We start from the raw sequence: 24,523 nt of genomic DNA, 5'->3' as shown, positions 1-24,523 counted from the left end.
CAAGCTAGCCTTCTTTATACTTCTACTTCAGGACATTTCAGAGCAACAGCTTATTTTTACTACACTACATTTCATAACACTTCACATTAACATATGATCAGTTTAGAAAATGATATGCTACCATGCTAACTATAGATTGTGCTAAACTATCCAACAATATATAAAGTTGCCTCGCTAAAATGTGCTTCACCTCCAGCAGCTGTAACCTTAAGGCACAATACCAATAAACTCTGATGTCTCGTTAGCTAACTTACTAGCTAGTTAGCTAATGTTACAGTGTTATTGCTCCAACTGTGAGGTTGCTAGATGGGAGCTAATGCTGTCATTAGCCTATTTAGCACGGCTAATGTTATTGGCGAGGTAATGTAGCGGTGTTCTTTCTTCACTTTCACTCGTCACAGCGTATTTCTACGAAGTGGTAAGCAAAATACACTTAACTCATTAAGAATAAGTCTAATTAGCTCTAAATAAGCTAATTACCCCATGTTGAGCTACTCGCTAATTAGAGCTATTAGCTAAGTCCCTCTGTCTGCCTGCTGTTGGTTAAACATCACACAATCCTGACAAATATTTAGTGACACAAATACTTAAAGTCCACTGTAACATCTGTTGTGTCTCTTATCTGAGCGCTGTGGCTTCTAGGTTTACTCTGCAGCTGAGTTCCAGCAAAGTGCGTCACCGAAACTGAAAATGTAAATTCATGAGAACGGCAGGATATCTTGGAAACACTCGTGCTGACGTATTTTAGAAAGCCAGATGTCGTCAGAGGAGTTTTCTAAGGGGCTATCAGGGTGCAGTCAGAGGGCAGAGAGTCATATATTATGAAGGGCTTTCACAGCAAAGACTTGATTTATTATTCCTAATATATGAGTCTGATAACCTCAGAAGTGGGACGTTGATTAGGACCCTTGAGTTTGACCACTAGATGAACTTTCTTGGCGGTAGATCTTTCAATAACAACACCAGAACAACTCATTTATTGAAATACAAGTTAGAAACCCAGGCAGCCTGCGGTGGATCGAGACTCTCCTCCTCAGCTGACCGCCTCTCATGACCGAAGTGAACTTTGGATTGTTTTGACAGTTTGGACTTCGGTCACCTGGGCTGGATAAACACCGTCTGTCATCGGCCCCGACAACAAAAAAAAAAAACTGCTCATCTGCAGAAAAAAGCTTTCAGGAATGAGGAAATGAGCGCCTGTAGTCACGTCGACACTCGTCTTTTCTACAGGTATCAAAGGCCGAAGGTTCACATCGACCCCAGTAAAACACTTTGAATGATTATCAAGGAAAACAACATGTCTGATGTCATGTGTTCAGTCTTCAATCAGGAACACAGATGTCCTCTCAGAAGTGTTTGACATAACATGGAGTCAGTTCCTCCACGTTTACGTCTAATTAAATGAAACAGGATATTTAAAAATGTGGCCGCTGACTCGTGGACTTGTTACAGCTGTTAGAAATACAGCTTTTGTTTTGATGACACAAATCTAACAAGGTTACGCAACAAACAATAAGACAGGAAGTAACAATCTGCCCTCTTACATGACTGTGTGTTAATAAGTCATCTTCAGAAGGTCGTAAGGGAACGAGGCTAATGCTTCCCTCATTTCCAGCCTTTGTGCTAATCTAACCGCTTAAAAGCGCCAAACTTTACTTTAAAGCTGCTGTGAGCCTGAGAATGAGCTAAACGTTGCATGCTAGTGCTGTAGCTACTGACATGCTAACGTTACGTAACACGTTGCTCACTAATGTTGATAGTTTCTTTGGAATCAAGTAAATGTTTGGTTGACGGTAAGAACATGTTATAATTTTCGTATTGCATTGAAACATTATTTTTAACATCGTATTAGCTTGTAAACATTTGTTGCTGTAAGTGAAGGAATGTAACTAGGTTTATTTACTCGAGTATTGTATTGTAATTGTAACAATTTTGAGGTACGTACATGTGAATAACTTGCTTCTGACAACATTTATTTTTATAACTTCAGCTACATACTAATTTATTTGAAAAAAGCTAAATATATGTTTATTTCTATGACACAGTCTTACTTTGGGGTACTTTAATCAACGCTGCCTGCTCTCCATGTAGAGTGAAATCGATTAGTTTGAAAAAATATCCTCTATGAACTTCCGAACTCAGAAAAAAAGGGAGCATCCGACTGCAATGTATGTGGTTTGAGATTTGCAACCATATGCTGGATAAAAAAACTTTTGTTTTAATTAACAACATGCCATTTTATCTGGTCGTCCGCAATCAGAGCAAAGTTTATGTTCCTGTCTACATGTCTCTCCAGTTTCTATCCATACAACACATTTTGTTCCTGGAGAGCGATGAGTCTCGTTCAGGCACAAGAGGAAAACTCTGGTTATCCGGTCTTGAGGTTGTTAAAGCAAATTTCAGTGTTTTGGAACAAGTTCGCTGACGTCAGCGCACATAATCAGTGGTGTTTTGAAAGGATTTTTATCAGGAACATTTCCCAACCTGCAGAAGAAATCACACGTTCCTTAAAACATAAAAAAAACATGTTTTCAGATGATTGGAGGGACTTTTTTCAACTTGTGGAAACATCTTCTGGTACGTGGACACTGGAGGTTTTGTCTTCTGGTGACTTCAGAGCTCTCCGATTGGAGGAAAAGTTGAAAAGTTGCGGAGACAGAAAAAACAATAAAAGACAGCCGAGACCACAGTGGTTACATGAACACATTTTTATTGCAATAGCTCTATCGAAAGCAAAAAAGTTTTGATAAATATAAACACTATGCCGATGCTCAAATCGCCTCTGAGTACCCCTCCTACCCCCCTTTTCCCTCCACGAGGAAAAAAACAAAAAAAGAGAGAAAGAAAGAAGGAAATAAAACAAAAACAAAAAAAAAGGGGGGCGGGCACCTGCTGAGGCGCCGATCATAACATGAAAAAAGCGACAACTTGAGTTTTTCCGTATTTACAGAAGGAGGATTTTTCCATTTTTCCAACCACAGGTTTCTTCTTCTTCGTCTTTTTTTTTCTCTCTAAACTCTTTTTTTCCATTCTTTTTCGTATATAGGACGTACGTCGCTGAAAAATAATGCACATACGAAGGATACACACCTCCACAGTATTTTTTTTTTTTCCTCTCCCCCCCTCCCCCCAACTCTTTCTCTTTCCTGTAAAGCTAATAAACAACAGCATTCAACTCGGAAACTAAGAACACAGGTAGCAGGATGGAGAGCGGGGATCTGGCCCTCGCCCTCCCTCCTCCTCCTCCTCCTCCTCCTCCGCCGAAAATCCTCCGTAAGGATTCGGGAGAAAAGACAAACGGACCCTCGCGGACCCTGATAGCAGGAGCGATGAACGTCGTCGAATTCATCGTCGCGGTCGCCATCGACAGCAATTATCCCCCCCTCCCCCAAACCATTAACTGTACTACACAGCAGCAAATAAACTGTAATATAGTTACAAAAAAATAAACATTAGGCAGAGGTTGTAACCCATTTCTTTATACAAATAACTGCAAAATGCCTATGTACTCTTAAAAAAAATACTACCCCTTGTATCGCTTTTTTTCCCCGTTCTCAGAGAAACAAGGTCGCCCCGATAACAACAAAACAACCGAGAAACAAACAAAAAAATAAGATGATTATTTTCCCCCTCTGTAAACTAGAATACAAAATAAACCAAAGAAAAAAAAGATTAGAAGAAAAAAGGAAAACAGAAGTTTTGCATAATGATGCAGTACCCTAAGTCTTCTCTGCGAGGATTATATATATTCATATAATATATATATATATATATATATTACGTAAGGTCTCATTTCTTTCTCATTTTCTCCCCCAAACAAGAAAAAAACTCAAAAAAAAACAAAAGAAACAGCTGATTTTCAACATCATGATCAGTAACATGGAGGACAGCTCTGAGGTCGAGTTGTTGCCAGAATAAAACACAGATTCTGTGTAAATTAATTCAGTCGTGACGAGAAAGGGATCGAAACACGAAGGCGATCGGACGTGAACGACATAGATCCGTTTGTTTGAAACGTCAAATAAATTAAAGGGGGAATTCTGCCAAAATAAAACAATAATAAAACCCCTCCCCTCCAGAATCTAGGCTCTAACTTTTTATTTATTTTTTTGCCGTAGCGTTCAAATCAAAAGCAAAACGCGTTGCTGTAGCAGAGTGAAAAGACAAAGAAACTAAAACAACGTTCTCGCCAAAATATTCTATTTAATTATTTGTTCGCTCAAAAGGGGGACAAAGGGAAAGATCTCAAATTGTTCAGAATGTACATTAAGACACGTCACAGGCTTAAAAATGTTAAAACAGCATTTTGAGGATTTTTTTTTATCTTAGACGAGACCATTAAAACATGGATCTGCTGACTGGAGGAGGATTTCTGTACCGACTTTGTGAGCGCCAACCTCCAAGGTCGCTCTTATCCTCCTTACGTGACGCGCAAACGTGTCGTTTTTGGCATTATCGGGGCTGGAACGAGGGAAATTGAGAGGTTATTGAGATATTTTGGACTCTGTGGCGATTAAAATGAATTCTTCAGTCTCGATGAAATGATGAAATACCTCTGATTAATTGAAGACGCACTCTGAATTACCTCGATGCAGCAAAACTCCACATATCTAGTCATTATAGCAAAGCTGGATTAGACATTCGAGCCAATAATCATCAAGTTTTCATGGTTTTATATGATTGTAAATTGATTATCTTTGGGTTTTTGACTGTTAATTAGACAGAAGGCTCTTTTAAAAGATCACATTGGGTTCTTGGAAATTGTGACGTACTAGTTTGCGGCTCAGTTTTAATCTCCTATTTTTGGATTAAAAAAAGCTAAAACAAATTGAGACGTGGCCCTTAAATCGGTTTTATAGACAGCTTTGTTTGGTGCACATGCTACGATATTTGCATTTACATCAACCAATAACACGCCACGAGTTATTTGTAACGAATTTAAAACAGCAACATGTGACTTTTAGGGGAACGGCAGCTCTTTGTTGGGTCAATCGTTGGCGATGGATCTCTTCCACCGACTACAAGTCAACAAATGTCGACTAAAAGTCAACTTTTGTTGCTTTAAACTGAAAAATAATCACTCTTTAGGTCATTTAATGTAAACCTTATCCTGGATTTCTCCTTAAACCAATCATGTGGCACCACACAGTCATCTAGCCGAGATATTTACGACTTCAATGCCAATCCTCCAAGTTTGCATGGGAGTATCAGATGTGTGAAGTTCACTGCATCACGTAGGCGGCCATTTTGAGATTATTTAAACAAAATATAAAAAACCCGCCTAAACCAGACACGAACAAACTATTTAAAGACACCTCAGCATCCCTGCTGCGCGGGAGGGGGAGGCCCTAAAAAGCGTGACAATGATGCGTCCCACACAGAAGCGCGGCGGAGAGTGACAGGCCTTCATCCGTCCACACAAATTAAAAAAAGAAGTGGGCTGATGGAAACACGACAGAGGAAAATCTCACCGAGGGCAAACACTGAACAATTCTGTGGCCTACGTTAGCTGTCAGTCTTTGTGTTTCAGCACATTTCTCTCTATGAAAGCAGCTGTGTGGGCTCCAGTCATGGGAGAGTAGCGCGAGTAGAAATGCTAAATAAGGGCGTATCAGTCTGTTAAAGTGTGTGTGTGTGTGTGTGTGTGAGAGAGAGCTGTGATTGATGTGGGTGTTCGCTGCCTGTCCCAACGTGTGTGTGCATATATGCGAATGCGTGTGAGAGTTGTAACAGGGCAAGTATGACCAGCGTGCTGCACCTGGGGCTGCAGCTCCGGTTACTGGAAACCTCTTTACGTCACTCGGCGCCAATGACGAACGCCCCAGCATGCGTGTGTGTGTGTGTGTGTGTGAGAGAAATCCTGGATGTCACCGAGAGACGCTGACAATGAGCTGAATTTGGGGGGCACGCAGGAGTTACCCTCGCCTAAATAGGGCCTGATGACTACTGTGTGTGTGTGTGTGTGCGTCACATGCCGGTGACCCTCGTCTTCATGACCTACGGGTATGTGTGTGTGTGCGTATGTGGAAACATGCCGCTGCCGAACAGCATACGACTGATTTGCAAGATAAATTCACGTGATTGCATCCAAGTGTCAGCGTCTGTACTTTGTGCTTTTTATTTTACTGTTCACAGCATTGTGTGTGTGTGTGTGTGTGTGTGTGTGTGTGTGTTGGTGCGACTCGCCCTCGCTAACCTGAACTGTTGTCGTACACGTTCTAAATCGAGCCAGTTGTCAGTTACGAATGGTTGATGAAACATTAAAAAGAGGTGCAATATGTAAGAAATGGCCACCTGTCGTTCTTATACTCCAAACCAACAGGGGGCAGCGCAACATCGGAGTTACCGCTGCTAACTGGCCTGCAGAAGCTTAAGCTATAACATCAGTCTATCGCCTCTTACAGCCTAAAGTGGTAGCACAATACAGGACAGCCAGAAGCTAGCTGTTAGCATGATAACATCCGCAGAAATCTCTGTTAGATCCGATAAGTTAGTGAATTTTACTGGCTAATATTTCAAAGATATTCTGCCTCGATTGCATCCATCTTTGACGCCAGTGTTTGAGGGATCGCTGGCAACTTCCAAATATCAATATCGACCCCAAAAAATCGAGCATCTGTCGGGCTCCAATCTCCGTAACACAATACATAGACGTCTTTAACGTAACGTCGGACCTCTACTGTACTCCCGTTACATCGTCTTTCAAGAACTTCAGCAACCTTTTTCTTACGTACTGCACCTTTAGCAGCTGGTAGCAATGTAAACCTCTTTGGAAATGTTTGAGCCACTGATAGAAGAAGTTAGACCTTTAATGTCAACAGTCAACGAATTATTTCCTGTCTGAGGTAAAAAAAAAAAAAGAAAAAAAAGAAAAACTGAAAGTGTGGACAAGAATAAAACAAAACTAAAGCACCTGCGCTTTTTTGTTTCCTCGGGCGAAACAACTGTAAATCATAACCGAGCAGCAGGGCGGGAAAACAACCTGAACTGTTGGTCGGCCGTAGCAGCTGAGTTCAAAACATCTGCCAGCTACTTTCATTAATCACTGATGTTTTTCTTAAAGGAATAGTGCCACCATTTTCAGGGGAAAAGGCTTCTTTTACTAAGACGTTCAATACCACTCAGGCTGTACGTTATGTAGTTACAGCCAGCAGCCGTGTTAGCGTAGCTTAGCATAAAGACTTGAAACAGAGGGAAACAGCTAGCCTGACTCTGTCGGAACCTAAACTCTGGACGGAGTGAGGCTAGATGTTTCCCCATCGCTTCCATTCTTTGCGCTACGCTAAGCTAGCCAGCTGTGGTGTCGTATTCGTTGGATCAACATGAGCTCTCGTTAGCTTTGTTGAACTATCCCTTTAAACTGTTCAGTTTGATGCAGCAGCGGCTTGCAGAGGAGACAGTCATCAAACAGAATAAATCTTTCCAGCATTCGATTGTTGGCCTGCGTCGTTTCCCACCGCCCTGCTGCGTACCGCCACAAAACACAGAAATGTACCGGACTACTTGTAACCTATCGCGACAAATAAATAATATGTGCTACAGGATATGAGGAGAGTAATGCTTCAAGGTTTTTTTTAAGGATAAACCCCATACTGGCGCAGTACCATATTTTAAAAAAGTACAGGAACAATCACGGCGCTCGTGCAATGCCACTTATCGACTCTGAAATGGATCGTACCATTCAAGGGGGTAACTCGTTCAAAAAAATAAACATTTTCCGTTTCTGTTCTGTACGGTACCGTATTGAGGATGGATTACACATGGGGTAAAAAAAACAATTAGAATAAAAATAAAAGGTTAATATTTTAAGTTCAACGTAAAAGTGTCCAAGTCTGTACCATAATGCCTTTTCTTATATTCCAGCCTCCCTTTTTTAATACCGTATGGAGAAGCAGAACCATCGGGTAATAATAATAGTAATAATAATAATAATAAGACCATCGAGGGTTCTGTTGACGCCCCCATCAAACATGAGGGGTAAAAAACAAAAAGCAGCGCACACTGGCAGCATCGACTGTGAGAGGGGGAAATGATTTAAAAAAAAACAAAAAAAAACAGGACGAGATATGCATATAAAACACAAAAAATAAAAGATGAAATACATTTAGAAATTTAAAAAAAACTGCAAGCGTTTTCTGTCATCTGTGGTGATGATGTTGTTGTTGTTGTTGTTGTTGTTTTTCTGCATCCAGAAGGGAGGCGGCTTCTTCTCAGTCTGGGTGTTAAGAGGTCAGAGGTCGCCGGGCGGGGGAGAGGCCAAAAGGTCACAGGCAGAGTCAAGTGCCCCGAGCAGAGAGATGAGGAGGAGGAGGAGGAGGACGAGGAGGAGGGTGGGGGAACTCTGTCGTCACGTTGCTCAGTCTGAGGGAGGAAATCAGAGAGAAAACAGAGATCTTAAGTACGACAGCCATCTTAAAAACACACAATCATTGTTTACAATATAGTCAAAAACATTATTTTCACCCTTAAGACATGTCAAACTTGTGAACACACGTCAGATGAGGTGCTAGCTGTTAGCTTAGCAGATACAGTAAAAGGAGTGTAAATCACAGCTTGTCAAATCAAGTTTTAGGTCTCAGGACTTTTGGTACAACAAAAAAGGTGAACTCATCCTTAAATAAAACTTATAAACAAACTGTAAAATGACGACATCGCTTTGTCACCAGATCAACAAACACATGACTGTAATACAAATCTGATAGATGATATGTTGACTGTCATGTTAGATGGGAAGTTGACATGTTTGGGTTAAACCAATGTGAGTCGATAACAGGGGTGTCAGGATCGAAAACTGAGACAAGCTTTCAGTTCCAGTCATCGATTTCCAAGTGGGTCTCGGTCGTCGTTGAATTATTGAAGGCTGGTATTTTTTTTTGTTGAACTCTTGAATCATAACTTTGGTGAATATTACTTGAACTTGTCTACCCCTAACCTGCAAAAAGATATGGAAGTCAAGCTGTTGTTGTAAAAAAAAAAAAGCAGATTTTAAAACTGTAATTGACAGTCATCGGAGCATAAAACAACTGATCTGTTGATCTTTAGAAATCCAGATGTGGTAGTGGAACAATGGCGAATCAGCACCGTTAGTTAATAATGTTTGACTGCTAATTAACTGAATCTGTCTGACTAAGTTTAGGTTGGTAAGTTAAGTAGACAGGATACATTTAGGAGGTCAGTCTTTCCCTCCACATACACAAAGTTCCGACAGAAAAATGTGTCGACAACTATTTTGATCGCCGAGTTCGCACAACAGAAATCTTTCAAGCAAAAATGTTCAACATTTTATCTCCCACACTGTGCTGATTTCCTGTTTTCTTTAACGTGACGTGATAATAAAGGGAGTATGTTTGGTTAAGGTCACTTCAGGTCAGATTTAAAAAAAAAAAAAAAAAAAAAAAGGGATTTTGAGAAGTCAGCTCCACTGTTTCTCATATTTCATAGACACCAAAAAAAAATTCACTGACAGCTTCTGCGGCTGATGGAAAAAAAAAAAAAAAAAAAAAGAAACCCACACAGAAAGAACGTGGAATGTGGCTGGTTCACTGACAGCGGTTTTGGACTCACAATATTAGTTGTTTTTGGACATTTTGGAGCCAAAGTGCTGCTGACTAATTCTGACTGGAATCTGCCTGCTTCTCTGCAGAGGAGTGCAGGAGTTTACTTCTCCCAGATTTAAGGCGGGGGGGGGGGGGGGGGGTTCAGGGGAAATCTGTTGATACTTTCGAGAAGAAACAAATGACGACACCGTTAAAGCAAGTTTACTGTGATATACACAAAAACCAGCTGGTTTATTAAGCTCATTTCACCACAGCGGTGGTATAAAAAGAGGCTGTGATGAGGCGAACGATCCACAGATTCCAGTGCAGATTATATAATCAGTAAAAATTAAGAGCATTTTTCTCCCTGCGGTGAGTTTAGCATGTCGATCGTGGCTCAGACTTCCTGCTGTATCATAAAAAAATGTGTTTGTCTGGTAAATAAGTGAGCGTGGCTGGTGGACTTTGGATGCAGCGCGCTGCCAGCAGACACACAAACACACATATAAAAGTTTGTTTCCTGGCCCGCTATCGTGGCCGGAGAGCCGGGGCTGTCAGGTCGGCTGTTTTGGTGCGGCCTGGCGGCCCCAAATGACCCTGGCGATGGCCGCCGTCCAGCTGGGTTATTCCACTGAGAGCGAGGCTTTGTCTGACACAACAATGTGAGCAGCACGCCACAATACAGATGCTTTGACAGGGGGCACTGCTGGAATGCTGCTCCTCTGTTTGTTAGCCACAGGGATGGAGGGATGGATGAACGGACGGAGCGACGGAGAGCACGCAGAGGAGAGGAGCAACAGCCTGAAACACGACCAAATTACAGCCAGAGACAAAGAGGTGTAGGACATCTGTAAACACTCCAGAAGCTGAGGGAGGACGCCGAGCACACAAACAGACCTGGCAACCCAAACAAGGCGTGGGGAAGAGAGGGAGCGACTCCTCCCGCTTCTGTATAAAGACACGAGTCCTCCGCCAAAATAAAACTCAGGCCGAAAAACAAAATTCAATATTTACTCGAGGGAAAAAAAAAAAAAACCCGACGACGCCTGAGAGAAAACAGGTGGAACTGTTCCGAGCGCCTTCGACAACATCGGCCTCCACTTTCTGATTTTTTACGGTTCTCACCATTCAATCAATCAATCAAACTTTATTAGTATGCGACCTTTCGTACAGGTTAGTGAAGTTCCAGGTGTTTCACAGCTGGCTGACAAGTTCATAGTGAGACAAAACTAAAAGTGTTGATAATATAGTGAAAAAGGAGAAATAAATAAGATGGCAATGAAATATAATCACATACATTTAATTCTCTACTATAAGAAGATGGAAAAAAGCTAAATAAATCTGATTAAAACATCAGAAAATACTCAATATGTGGAACAAAAACATGATTTTGTACAGTAAATGTTTTAGCTACTTTAAACTTTCTCTCCACTACATTTATTTAATACTTTGCAGATTATTCAGTGTTTACAGGCTATTAGCTGTGATGTGTTACCAATCAGATAGAGTTGACAGGACATTGTGTGAGAGGAGCCAACATAGAACATTTCTGAATTAGTTTAAAGAGTTTAACTGTTGAAGCCCCAGTTGATAAGTTGTCTTACAAACTCGGCTGGTCACAGGAAGTGCTACGTGTTCACTGAGTTTAGCATTTTCCGGCATCGTTCATCAAAAATGCATCTACAGAGCAAAACAACGTCATTTTGTCATCTGTTGATCAATTCTAAGTGCGTCAAGGAGCAGTTTTATAATGAAGAGAAGGAGCTGCAGGCGACATGACGCACACCTCAACTTCTCAGTAAAGTAACCGACTCCTTTCCCCTCGTTAAGGTTGTCAGAGTCCCTGTCAGCATTGGGTTTGAATCAGAAATACTGCCAAAGAAACGCTCAAGTATTGACTTTCTTGGTCATGATGCAGGGCGACTATTATGTACAATAATTTAGTCTTAAGTTGGTATTTTTTTCCATCGTTAACCAGCTGAGTTCATGTTCGTTCTTTCAATTGGCGGATCACTAAGATGCTTTTATTTTGAAGCACCAGAGTGGATTTACAGTTGCACGTTGCACATGTACGTTGAATATGTTGCATAAAAAACGGACGGAGATAAACAAAAAAAAAAGAAAGAAAAAGAGAGAGAGAGAGCGAGAGAGAGAAAGAGAGAGTCGCCTGAGGTCTCGGATCAAAACAATGCTGTGAGGACACGAGCCGGGCTGACCCGAGCTGACCTCAATAAACACACACACACACACACACTTGCCACAAAATCGGGTTATAAAAACAAAGTCCGCCAAACACCTGCATTAGCTAACAGCTTGTTGTGTCGTTGCAACACAGGCAGGTGTTCAGAGCCGTGACCGTCTCTCTCTCTCTCCCTCTCTCTCTCTATGCCCTCGCCGACCCGCCGCCCATCCCTCGCTCTTTCACTCTCTCTCTCTCTCTGTCCCTAAACCCCATTCACCCAGCTGGGACAACAGATGAAAGGCATCATGGGAGTGAACAGAGAGCGTAACGTGATGACCTGACACAGGCTTCGCGTGACAGCTGGGGCGGCGGCGGCGGCCTTATGAGGGCATATCGAGGGGCGAAAAATGTATCGGGCCGACGAAAAAACAGCTCCCAGATCTGATTCGACGGTTGTTAACAGCTTTAAAAAGTTTATATATGTCGGGCTGTTTTTTAGATATAGATGATGGATTTATGGATTTTTTTCTGTTTGACGAATCTAAAGTTATATAATGTGTATGATTTCATCTATACGTCTTACAAGTAGTGGAGTAGAAAAAAGTTCAAGCTGCGGATCAAAAGGAAAGGTCGCCGTGAGCGGCAATCAAAAAGGTAAAGGCGGGTAAAAAAAAGTTGAAAGAGGGAAACATGATGGAAGTGAAGACATAAAGAAGAAATAAGAGTCGCTGCGTGTTTGAGAGCAACAGGAGCCTCGGTGATTGAGTAACGTTCAGGACCACCGGTGAAATCGACACTCGAGGGGGGGGGGGCTAAAAACTGGTGCGGCGGTCAGACCGCAACTGCTGACAGTGTTTAGGTCCATTCATTACTGATGAGACACAACATTTCCCCTCAAGTAAGCACTGAAGGATGTGAGGAGCTCAAGCCGTCGCTCCCAAAGAGCTCGGTGACTTCATTTGATTTGCACGACTTGAAAGAACTCACTTCTCTACTTCAGCATCAGTTTGTTAAAACTGAGAAGGAGCTGATCGAAAATCCAAGAAAGTTCTTTCTAATTAACGCTTTCTACTTTTTCCTTTATTCAAATGACTTCAAATGACCCGACAACAATGAGTTGACTACCACATGAAATCAAGAAAATCTGCAAAAAGCCTCACAATTAAGATGCAGAACCAAAAAATAAAGAAAATAACTTGGATGATAAATAATGTAACGAGGTACATTTATTCAAATTCTACACTTTTGACTTTTACTCCACTACATTTATTTGATAAGTCACGAGTTACTCTGCAGACTGCATGCTGCATCATTATTATATCAATTTTATTAGTTTATCAGCGGTTGTATAAGAAAAAAAAACACATATTCCAATAATAAAAGAAAATTCTGATTACGATTTAATAACTGGCCCAGCTGATAAATGATTGACCGATAATATACAGTAAACATACGTATAAACATGTATATTTCTCTTTTACTAGTTTTTTTTTAAACTATTTTGATTGAAGTACATTTATTGCCACGAAATCACTTGTGATACATTAATATCAGATACTTTCTTTCAGGGTTTTTAAAGCTTTTCACAGGAAAAGTTGAAGCACTTTTACGTACTCTAATTGTAGTTTTAAAAAACAGTTTTACTTCCGTCTATGAAATACCAGATTATTTTGAAAACCAAGGTGTGTATTAGAAATCAAGCACATTCCCAACATGTAAAACCTTTAGTTTTAAGACCCTGTACTCTCCAATATGTTCCTGCAAAGTGGGACTACAAATAAAGATTATTTTTATTGTCTTGATTAATGATTTAATAGTCTTACACTCATAATTTCCTGAAGCCTTCAAATGATTTAATTTGTCCAATAACAGTCTTAATCCCAAACATTTAAAGTTTACCATCACATGAGATGAAGAAAATCTGCAAAATCCAAACAATTTCGAAGCGGAAACGAAAAATAAAGGATTAACTTTTGCGTGATGAAATTATCGGGATAGCAGCAGATTCATTTTCCATGTCACCAAATATCTCAAACTTCCTGGAGAAGCAGAAAACCGATCACACGCTGCGTCTCTAAACTGAAATCTGACCCTCTGGGAAACGCCTCCTGAAATTCTGTAACACTCCAGGAAGTCATTGACCAATGGGAACCCCGCTGGCGCCAACACGTCCGGGGTTAGGGGATCAATTCCCTGTTTAGCTCAACGGACACCAACACTGCCCGGGTTTATAGATTCCCATGCTTCTCGGTGCGGCCCACCCATGCTAACGGCACATCCAGCATGTCAGCGCTTTGAATTAAGGTGCTCATCGGTTATTTTAAGAATATTTATTCGCTAAACGGACGCGTCGCAGGGAAGAAAAAAAAAAACTCAACGTCCGCGAGGCTTTTAGAGGGCCGCAAATACTCTGCGGTGACAGTCCGGATGGCTGCTCCGCATCAAAATCGCTTTGTGTGCACACATGATGGTTAATAATTCTAACATCTGTGGGAATATATACGAGTCTATTTAAGAGAGGAAGCTCTACACGCAACACACACACACACAGAGCGAAAAAAGGCGGGGGAGGGGGGGTCCTGTTACGAGCATGCCTCGGACCGGCCCCATAAATTCATGTCAGTCTGGAAATAGACCTGTAAATATAGACGGGCCTGGCCGCGGAGGTGGGAACGAGAGAGGAAAAGGGCAGCCTCGTACCATCTTCTCCCACATCTTTACCCCCGCCCGCCTCACACTCTGCCTAACCTTTTACCACATATCCACTGGGTCGGGCCACGGGGGAGGCCGAGGGGGAAAAGGGCAGGTTCCCACCGCTGTCACTAACGTTTAAGAAACTCCCGTCTGAACCGTTAAACTGTGCAACTTCCTCCCCTGACCCGGCGTTAACCCTCCGCCCGCTTAGATCCACCTGACCACGAGAGACTGAGGGTGGGCTCGCTCATATAATCCGCCTGTCTTTACCCGCTTAAACGTTAAAGAAGCTTTAATCTTTTTTTACCTAAAAGATAAGCCTGCATTGACAACCTTTAAAGCCTTTTTAAATTGGAGATATTCGCCGTGATACGATGGTTAGCCAGAGCTGACACGATTAGTCGACTGACCGATAAGTCAAAGTCACCCGGAAACATTCTGATCATCATTCAAGTGAAAACAGTCAAACACTTGCTGGTTTCAGCTTCTTAAATGTGATTATTTTGCTGCTTTTCTTCGTCATTTAAGACAGTCAATTAAGAGCTGTTGAGTTTTGGACTGTGGGTTGGACAAATTGAAACAAGAACACAATTTTTTGACATTTTATACACTAAACAACTCATCTATTAACCTTTTAAAATACTTGATAATGAAAATAATCATTAGTTGCAGTACTACTTAATAATCTTTTGGTCTTTAAAATGTCGATAGATCAAATTTAGACTTAAAACTGCGCATTTTGCCTTACCAAAACATACAATAAGCCCCCGAAATATTAAACTCACACTGATTTGAAGCAGAGAAAAACATCAGATCTTCACATTTCAGAAGCTCAAACCAGACAAACACTTCAACACAAAAAAGTAAGTAGACTACTACTACAGCTGGAAGACATGCCGTTAAATTAATACTGCGGTATTTTCAGGTAATATGGCGATACACAACATTTATTTCAGATTTTGAAATCTCTTTAACAGCACTTAGTAATTGCTGGGACTGGGTGGCAAAGTCGTTCCTTTAAAACTACATTTTACTGTAAAGCAAACCCAGGAAAAGGCAACACGTATGACATACATCTTTATCAATCTGAGAAGATAAATAGTCTCATGTTGACCCAAAAAAACAAAAGGTGCATTATCCTGAGTTTGGACTTATAACCGGAGGTGTTCGTTATACATGAAATCTCTTTTATCGCCCTGAAAACAAAAGCAGGTCTGCGAGAGCGATGAGAGTAAGAGAGAGTGCTCTGGCACCGACACAAGTTGCCATGTGTTGACGGGAAAAAACACAAAGCAGACATCACAGTCTGAGTCACTGTCTGCTCGTCTTTATGATAAGAAAGGCCAGCGGCAGAGGGAGAGTCGAGGCACGGCGCTCGTCAAACACTCTACAAACAAAACATTAACATCCACCGGTTTAAAACCAACAACCACCTGCAGCTCACCTGACAGCAACACGTCTTTAAAGCAACAATCTGTCACTTACTTTGAAACTAGATGCCTCAAAAAACAAAGATATATAATTTACAATGACACAAAAGAAATATCAGCCAGTTGTGACACTTTGAGAAGCGTGAAAAGGAGCAAATGTTTAGCATTTTCTTGATCAATATCTTACATTTTAACAGTTAATCCAAAATTGTTGACAATCCGTATTTTGTTGATCAACTTGTCAATTCATTGACTTCCTGTTTCAGGGAATCATTACACAAAATCAACATAAAATCCTTTTTTATTCTGAAACAAAACAGTTCATTTCTTAACGTGTCCTGCTTTTATTACTTATTTATTGTTTTTATTCATACTTATCTCCATTTTGCTTTCCCCCTCTGCTGCTGTAACAATGCAATATCCAAACAGGATTGTCTTGACTCATTAATATTATTGTACACATTTTGACAGGTTTGTTTTGGGGAACCAGGCCGATACCAACTTCCGGGTTGGCGTCCCACAAACGAGGAAGTTAGTATCGCCCTGACTCCCCTGACTAAAAGGCCATTTGTTCTTGAAATTAGACTTGAAAATAAACTCTTTCATGATACTTCAGTCATGTTGTTCAGACATAAATCACAATCAAACGAACACCAGTTAACAATTTTTGAAGGGTCGATGCAATCAGCAGAAGTGAAAAGCTAATGTTGGGCTATAAACTAACTAAAGAAGAGACTGTAAGCTCCTCACTACGCTAAACTAGTTGTAAAGTTTGAGTTAGAAGGGTTAGCAAATGAAGTCAGCCCGTTAAAATAAAACAGATTGTTGTTTCTGTAAACTAATTATGACCGAGATAATCATGGAAAATATTGAGTTTCTATGGATGAGTCTTTTGCTGACAACCGTCCTTTTTTATTTTTTTGAAGAAATGTTGAGCATTCATAACTTAAACGTGGCGCATTAGCGGATGTATTTCATGTCACAGTAAAAACCTCTTAACCGTGTGTTAACCACAGTCTTTCTTTCAGGCATCTGACCATAAACCCATTCATAAAAAAAAAAAAAAAAAAAAGCCACTGATTTTGAGACGAGGGAACCAGATGTCCAAAAATGCCAGCTTGTCTCTAGGTTCTCAGGACTCACTCCTGAGGCATCCCGGCACCACCCGGACTACAAACCACGTACAAAGTGATCCATAAAACAATCTAAACGTTTGTTTGCAGCGTCTAATCCTTAGTGTCGACTTCAATTTATCTGACTTTACCTCTTCAAAGCCGAAGTCCGTTATTGCTTATGTTATCTTTTCGACCCCCAGTCTCAGGAAGTCCGTCTATCCCTTAACCGCGGCTGATGTAAACACACCGAATCTGTGTTTTATTCAATATTTATAGCAGCGCCTCATGACTCCACACAGAACCTCCTTGACAGCTGGGCCGAGCGTCTCCCGCCCTCCCCCCCCCTTCCTCCTCCCCTCTGGGTCAAGGATCCAGGTGTGCCTGTATCAGTTCAACACCGCAGCTGAGAGGAAGTGCATTCCTGAGTGATGATGATGCGTTTCCTCTCAGGTCCGCTGTGTGCCTTGACACGCTGCCGCCGCAATTACGGCGCCACATCAAAGGCCTGCCTGCCATGACTCAGCACGTACAAACACACGCACACACACCTACCTAGACGCATGAACTGTAAACACACACACACACGAAGACTGATCGTGTGTGTGTGTGTGGGCACGGATTAACATTTCTGAACGTTGCCTTGAACTGTATCAACACACACACACACACACACTTAATGAACCTGCTGGCAGCGACTAAAAACAAAAGTACACACAGACAGACGGACAAACACAAACACGCACAATGGGATGTGCTTGAGCGCTTTGAGTGCCAGTTGATCTCCTGTGCGAGCGAGCACACAATTACCACACACACACACACACACATGCACACACGCTCTTTCATCTCCGCTCGGCACCACGGTAAACAAATGAGTCAGTCGGCGCTCGCAGAGAATCCTGACTCATGCTCATGCGCGCGCACGCACACACACACACACACACACACACACACAAAGCGACACAGTAAAACGGTGATTCGGGGAGGAAGCGAGGGGGAAAAGCGGGGAGGAGATGAATATAAGAGAGGACGAGTGGGTGAAAGAGACGAGGAGACGATCAAAGAGGAAGTGAAAGACCGACTCTTTATTCGTCCCCCGAGCACGTCTACGACCCCGACTGCAGACCGAACATCAGCGCTGACGCACACATCCGCGTCTGGTCTCAACGTTAAGTAACCGAGCGCCGTGCTGTGTCAGAGCGCCTCTGTGTAAAAACATCACGTACACCTACTGTACTACTACAGGAACAACATACTATTATGAGATATGGTCTGCGTCAGCGATAATGCCCGATGAGGTGTCCGTCAATAGGAACGACGTCCATTATCAGCCCGATCAACAAGATAACTCACAACAGTATTTATGGAGTCATCTCCTAAATTTCTCTGACGTTTAAACTCGTCAGCTAGCGAGGGTATCAATCAACTTAAGCAGGCCCTCGTCACACATGTCCTTTGCAGTCAGAAGAAGATTTGATTAATGACTGAAAGACAGTAAACAGGTTAAATAGTTGATAATTTGTCAGTCAGACTTGTTGATCTAAGTGATTTAGATCTGTGGTAAAGACGTATCAGGGATCATCCTGAACGATTATCATTTTCTGTGTTTTTTTTTGTTAAATTCATCTAAAAATGTGCTACTTTTGCTCTGATGCAGCGTACTTCACCTGTGTGAAGAATCTGAACCTACAGAGTAACCACACTTATCATGTAAACAAAGTGGAGAGGGCTGTTTACTGCCAATAATCGGCATGTGCCCCTGAAAAAAAACACGTTGGTGAATCTCTTATGCATGTACAATCCAACTTCAAATGATTAGTTCACTTCATTATATTAAATCAGATGATTTGTGCTACAAACAACCAAAATGGTGTTTCACTTAAGGGTGGAAAATAAGGAAAACACAGAAAAGATTGATGTTTTCAAAAGTGTCCCTACAAACTGACTTCCAAAACATGTAGCCATGTAGTTACAGTTTCATGTACTCAATCCAGAATCCGACCTTGAAAACACCCCGTAAAAATTAAAGTGTTTAAGAGACTTCCAGCACCAGAACAAGCGCTGTAAACCACAGCCAGATTACTGCACCTTAATGTGTTTTGCCATCATGCTAACCGCTCCGGCTGGCACTGCACTCCGCCGTGTTTTGTACACACGGATATATTTTTTCAAAGATGTAGAAAAGTGTCTCAAGTGACAGCCTAACAGCAGACAAAAGGCTGCGAAACACACAAACACCCACGCGTTGGTACGCTCGGCGCACACATGCTGACACAAAGAAAAACAGCGGCACGTGCACAGACAGGCACAGAGAGAGAGAGAGAGAGACACCACCGGCTACAAAGACAGGAAGTCGGTGCTTTTTTTGGGTGATTCAGTCCGCACTTGACCTCAGATAAACCTCGGTTCATTCAGCGAGCTAATTGTCTACCCGTCTGCCTGCACACAACACACACGCAGACCTCAAGATGAACCGCATATTGCTGCCACTTCCTGTTACAGCCCAGACTTCAGTTCCCTGGACAGATGCCTTCAAAGACAACGTCTGGCTGCTCAAAGCGCCTGAACGCAGCCTTGTCAAGATCACACAGACCTGATCCAAAATAGACTCACTAGAGGAGCTGCAAATTGATATAATGCGACTAATAATAGCATACGGCACTTAGGGTTATTTTGGATTTCAGCGAGGAAAAAATATCCTCAACACTTGCTCTCTTTTACTCACACATGAAAGCTCAAACGCGGAAAGCGAGAAACTGTGTTTTTGTGTATGTAGGCTGGCTGCTGTGGCTGTGTAAACTCCAGAATGGAAGATTTAACAACAGAGTTTGAGTTTGAAAGTAGGGAAGAGCCTTCGAACGAGCTGTCAGAGGAGGCAAACGTCGTTTGGCGTGTGCGTTTACTCACCCTTGGTTGTCGTGGTGACTCCATCTGATTTGGTGAAGTCTATACTGGCATAGGCTCCGTTCTCCAGCAGAGGCACCGTCCCCGCCGCCGCCACTGCCGCCGAGCTCCCGTTGCTGCTACCGGCTCCCGACGTCACGGCTCCCATATTACTCCCGTCCTCCCTCAGCTCCAAGGCAATGTAGTTCAGGCCGTTCTGGTAGCCCACAGACATGTTCCTGCACATTCTGCCCGCTCCAGCCCCCGAGGAGGAGGAAGATGAGCCTGAAGCGCCCATTTCTTGAGATCTTACTGGAGCGTGGTGAGCAGGCGAGTCCCCTGAACCCTCCAAGGACACCCACACGCTGTCAAAAGATGCCGAGCTGGACCATCTGGAAGCCTGACCCTCCGTTTGGTAAGATCCGTTGGGGGCCGTGGGGTTGACCAGCGTGGGGTGGGCGGCTGAGGATGAGGAGCCGAGGCCTCCTCCGGAGGGAGTTGAATTAGAGGAGGAGGTGGAGGAGAACGTCTCAGAGCTGTGTCTCCTCCTGCCTTGCGGGTCGGCCCGAACCACCTTGGGTTCCTGCTGCTGTGTCGGCGCCCTGCCCGGGCTCGACGGAGGGAGGGGCGGGGAAATGGATGAGGAGGAGGCGGGGGGAGCGTGGCCGTAGTGTCCCTCCATCACACAGAGATGCTGCAGCATGGCGGTGGGGCTCGTTTGCGTCCTCTCACCTCTGCTGAGGTTAAAGGTCATGTCCGTGTAGTCGTCCCCCTTTGACCGCCAGTGACCTCCGGCAGGGACTCCAGGGGAGGCTAGCGCCCCAGGATTGCTAGCCAGGGGTCGGATGTAGCTGGGTGGGTTCCAGGGGGCAACAAGGCTGGGTCTGGGGGACTGGTTTTTACCCAGACACCCAGCGCTGTCCTGCGGGTCCGCCCCGACCTCCACACTCATATAGTCCTGGTGAGTTTGGGGCTGGGGAGGGGAGCGACGGTGGTCGCTGGACCCCAGGGAAGGCGCTTCGTCTTGGGCAGAGAGAGGGTAGGCGGGGGGCTGTTGTTGGTGGGGGTAATGATCCCCGAACTCAATGTTAATGTACTCTCCGGGGCTGGAAGGCCCTTCAGAGGAGCTGACAGTGGCAGGGACTGAGGTGGAGGTGCCTGCAGACGCTGTGGAGGGCTCACTAACACGCAGCGGGCCGTGGAAACTTCTTCGGCCTAAAGGGAGGCGGTTGGGCCTCACCACGCGGCGGTCAGCCATCGCTGCGGTCGTATGGTGGGCTCCGTAAGGCGGTGGTGGGTGAGAAGGAGTGGAGGTGCTACTTCCTCCTCCGGCCCTCTTCTCTGGGGTTGACATGGAAGCTGTGGCAACTGATGAATATACTGGCTTGGCAGGAGAACTCATGGGAACATACTCCCCATACTCCTTCTCATCCCTCTCTCTGGTGGGGGCCTTGTAGGAGCGAGGGAGGGAGAAATAAGGGCTGTAAGATTTGGGGGTATTCTCGGGTGTGCCAGGGGTGTAATACCCACCGCTCCCTTCATTTGAGAGCTTGCGCCCCCCGCTGCTGCTGTATGACATGTCCATATATTCTCCATTCTCTGGCCTCTCCGCTATGCTGTCACCCCCACTGGCACCTGCCGTGCTGGAGCTACTGTGAGGGCTGGGGGAGGCCTGACCAGGAGACGGGGAGCTGCCGCTGCCCCCTGGGAGCATCATCATGTAGCCGTGGGAGTCTGTGGAGGATTGAGGCTGGAGCTGGAGCTGATGGTGGGCTGAACGGGGACCTAAAGCTGGACTGTGAAACTGAGGAGAGTGGGAGATGGGATGGGTGTAAGAGCTGGGTTGCATAGGCATGTAGTCGGGAGGAGTGTCCCGTGGCGACGCGGCCACGCCGCACATCATAGGCATGTAGCCGCTGTCTTCCTTGGCAGAGGAGGAGGAGGAAAGGGGCGGGCGCTCGCCACCGGCCTCCGTCCGGGAGAGCGTGGAGGGACGGCTCTGCTGGCTGTGCTCGGAGCAGGAGCTGTAGTCAGAGCGGAGGGAGGAAGAGGAGGATGACGGGCCGCCGCGGAGCAGCCCACTACCGAACGGCAACACGATATCTGACCCCTCTTCCAATGAGAAGTTGGTCTGGGTCATTTTCTGGTAAACCGCCACTCCAGAACCGCCGGTTGCACCGCCGGCTGGTCTGGAGAAAGAGTGAGTCCTCCTCCTCAGTGATGATGAAGATGATGTAGACAAGCGCTCATCCTCTGTTGTGGACGTGCTCTCATCTCGCGGCGTGTCGCCTCCGCTGTTGTTTCCAGAGCCAGCGCCGAACACCTCCCGGTTCCAGCCCATGGCCATGTAATCGTTCAGACAGTTCTCTTCTCTGATTGGTGGCGTGTTGCCGAGGGAGTCGGGCGTGTTACTCCGCACCCGGAAGTACCGGAAATCACCTGGACTGGAGCCGTACTCATCTGATGAGTTGAAGCCGCCGTCAGACGGAGAGCCGCATATCGAGGCGCTCGATGGGCGGGTGAGCGTGTCGGAGACTGAGCCGTGGCCGCTGCTGGAGGAGACGCTCACCGGGCTGGTGGTGGAGGGGAAGTGGGAGACTGGCAGCGAGGCAGAGCGGGCGTGGTAGGTGGACGCCGACCCCGGGATGGCTCTGACGTAGCGTCCGCTGCCGGTGCTCGTGCCGGCATTTCCTGTGGCAACGCCACTTCCGCTGCTGCTGCCACCGCCTTCATGGCGGCCGTGATGGGCACGTGCAGAATTAAGGTGAACCAGACTTCCTGTAGCTGAGCGGAACGGCCGGTTCATCGTCCCCTCGCCCTCACTGGATGTCCTGAAGCGGTAACCACTCGCCCCAGAGCTCTTACTTGACGGCGGCGTGCCAACAACCGACTCTGTCCTCGACCGCCGCTGCAGTCCTGTCTGGCTCGGTGGCAGGTTGCCCAGGTGGCGCCGTGTTGTGATGAACGGCATAGGGTTGGAGCCCGACGACTGGCTCTTACTCCTGGGCCGAAACTCTGCAAAAGCCTTCAGGGCTTTCATCGTCTCCAAGATGGTCTCGTGCATGTTCTGGGCCACGACCGAATCATCCACCTGCATCCAGATCTCTCCCGGCCCGATGGAGGAGGAGCGACCCACCTCGATGAAGAAAAAGCTTTCCGAGTGTCCACAGCGCCTGATATTCATCAGCTGGAGGTTGACACAGGGGGTTTCAGAGTTCAGCTTAACGAGGTGAATGGTTTTAGTTGAGAGGCAAAGCCGGTAAACACCTGTGAGGTTTTTAGTTTGACCCAGTCCTTTAGGCTTCACATTCACCTGCCACACCTCTTTGAACACAGTACCGGGGGTGACTGTACCGTACCCATCATCCAGATCATCTGAATCCAAGTGCCCTTTTTTGCCCTCACTCATCAGCTCGCTGACAGCCACGTACCAGTCCTCTTGCTCCTGCTCGTTCTCGGCCACAATGGCAAAGTACTCGTCCTTAGTATAAAGGGCAATGAGGTGTTTGTTTTTGGAATCCGCCCTTTTGTTTACCGTGAAGCACTGGTAGAGGTAAATAACCCTTTTCGGGGGAGAAGGGGCGACCGCTCCACCGCTGGCGGCGGCCGCGGCAGCAGAGCGCAGGCTGTTCCTGAATTTCTTCTCGCTGTCGTAGTACTCCAGGCGGCTCGGCCCGAGGTGGCTGGCCGCCCGGAGCACGAAGAACCTCTTGTGTCCGTGTTTCTGCTTTCGTAAATAACCACATTTGCGTATATCATCCACAACGTCCGAGGGGTTAGCGACGCTCACAGCCGCGTATACATGGCTGCTGCTGCTGCTGCCGCTAGCGGCGGCGGCGGCGGAGGAGGAGGAAGCGGCGGAGTCCTCGGCGGCGTGTACCTGGCTGAGAGACGAGGAGGAGGCTTTCCTGCCCGGGGACTCTGCGATGTTCTCCCCGGGAAGATGCTGCTGCTGCTGCGGGGCGAGCTGGTAGTGATGGTGCTGCTGTTGTTGATCCTTTGGCGGGTGGTGGTGGCTGAGGTGCTGTTGATGGTGGAGGTGGTTGGAGGGCGGTAAATGTTGATGGAAGCGAGAGCCGCCTCCTCCTCCGCCGCCGCCACCGATATTAATTAACGGGGAAGGGGGTTCCCCGACCGAGCCGTCTCCGTTCGCGGTGGCGGCCGCGGATTTCGTCCCCACGTCCCTCTGCTGCGTCTCCACCATCAACATCGCTGCCTTGCCTTCCTGGTAATTCGTGAAATTTGCCATCAGAGAACACAATCAAAGGTCACTTTACTAGCAAGCTAATCCGAGTGGACCTAGACCCCATTCTTGTTTTGGGAGACGAGCTCCCGAGTCCGGCTAGGCCAGCTAACGTTGACTCGCGCGGCTCAGATTTGCAATCCTCGCGGACCGGCGTCGTTATTCCGTTAAAAAACAAGTCCCTTCGCCCGGTAAAACAGCGGGTGCTCGTGCTCCAACGCGAGCTTTCTTCACGAAATGAAGCCCACCGTGTGCAACATGACCACGTTCGCCAGTTGTTTCTATAATCGGGAGGATCCGGCTAGCTCGGTTAGCAATCCGTTCCCTTCTCCTCCTGTACACATCTCTACGGGCCAGAGCACAAACAACACATGACCCTCTGCGTCACCGGCCCGACGGGAGGAACAAAGACGCGAGCGCGGCCGCCGATTGGCCCGTCA

The 24,523-nt window shown here is 45.3% G+C and overlaps 1 protein-coding gene across 1 annotated transcript; it reads right to left on the bottom strand.

The window, feature by feature from the left end:
• Nucleotides 1-2,693: 2,693 nt before the first annotated feature.
• On the bottom strand, nt 2,694-24,448 carry irs4b (insulin receptor substrate 4b). The gene is made up of 2 exons (XM_030430865.1): nt 19,865-24,448; nt 2,694-8,361 (listed from the first exon to the last, which is right to left on the bottom strand). Exons 1-2 carry the CDS (start codon nt 24,087-24,089, stop codon nt 8,357-8,359), a joined length of 4,230 nt encoding a protein of 1,409 aa, XP_030286725.1. The 5' UTR covers nt 24,090-24,448; the 3' UTR covers nt 2,694-8,356.
• Nucleotides 24,449-24,523: the final 75 nt, after the last annotated feature.

Source organism: Sparus aurata, chromosome 10 (genome assembly GCF_900880675.1).
Source record: "Sparus aurata chromosome 10, fSpaAur1.1, whole genome shotgun sequence".
Taxonomy (NCBI): domain Eukaryota; kingdom Metazoa; phylum Chordata; class Actinopteri; order Spariformes; family Sparidae; genus Sparus; species Sparus aurata.
Note: the sequence above shows the minus strand (reverse complement) of the source record. Positions and strands in the feature narration are given on the sequence as shown.

Excerpts from the sequence above, each read along its gene's own strand:
- irs4b (XM_030430865.1), bottom strand. The coding sequence starts at position 24,089 with ATGGCAAATTTCACGAATTACCAGGAAGGCAAGGCAGCGATGTTGATG.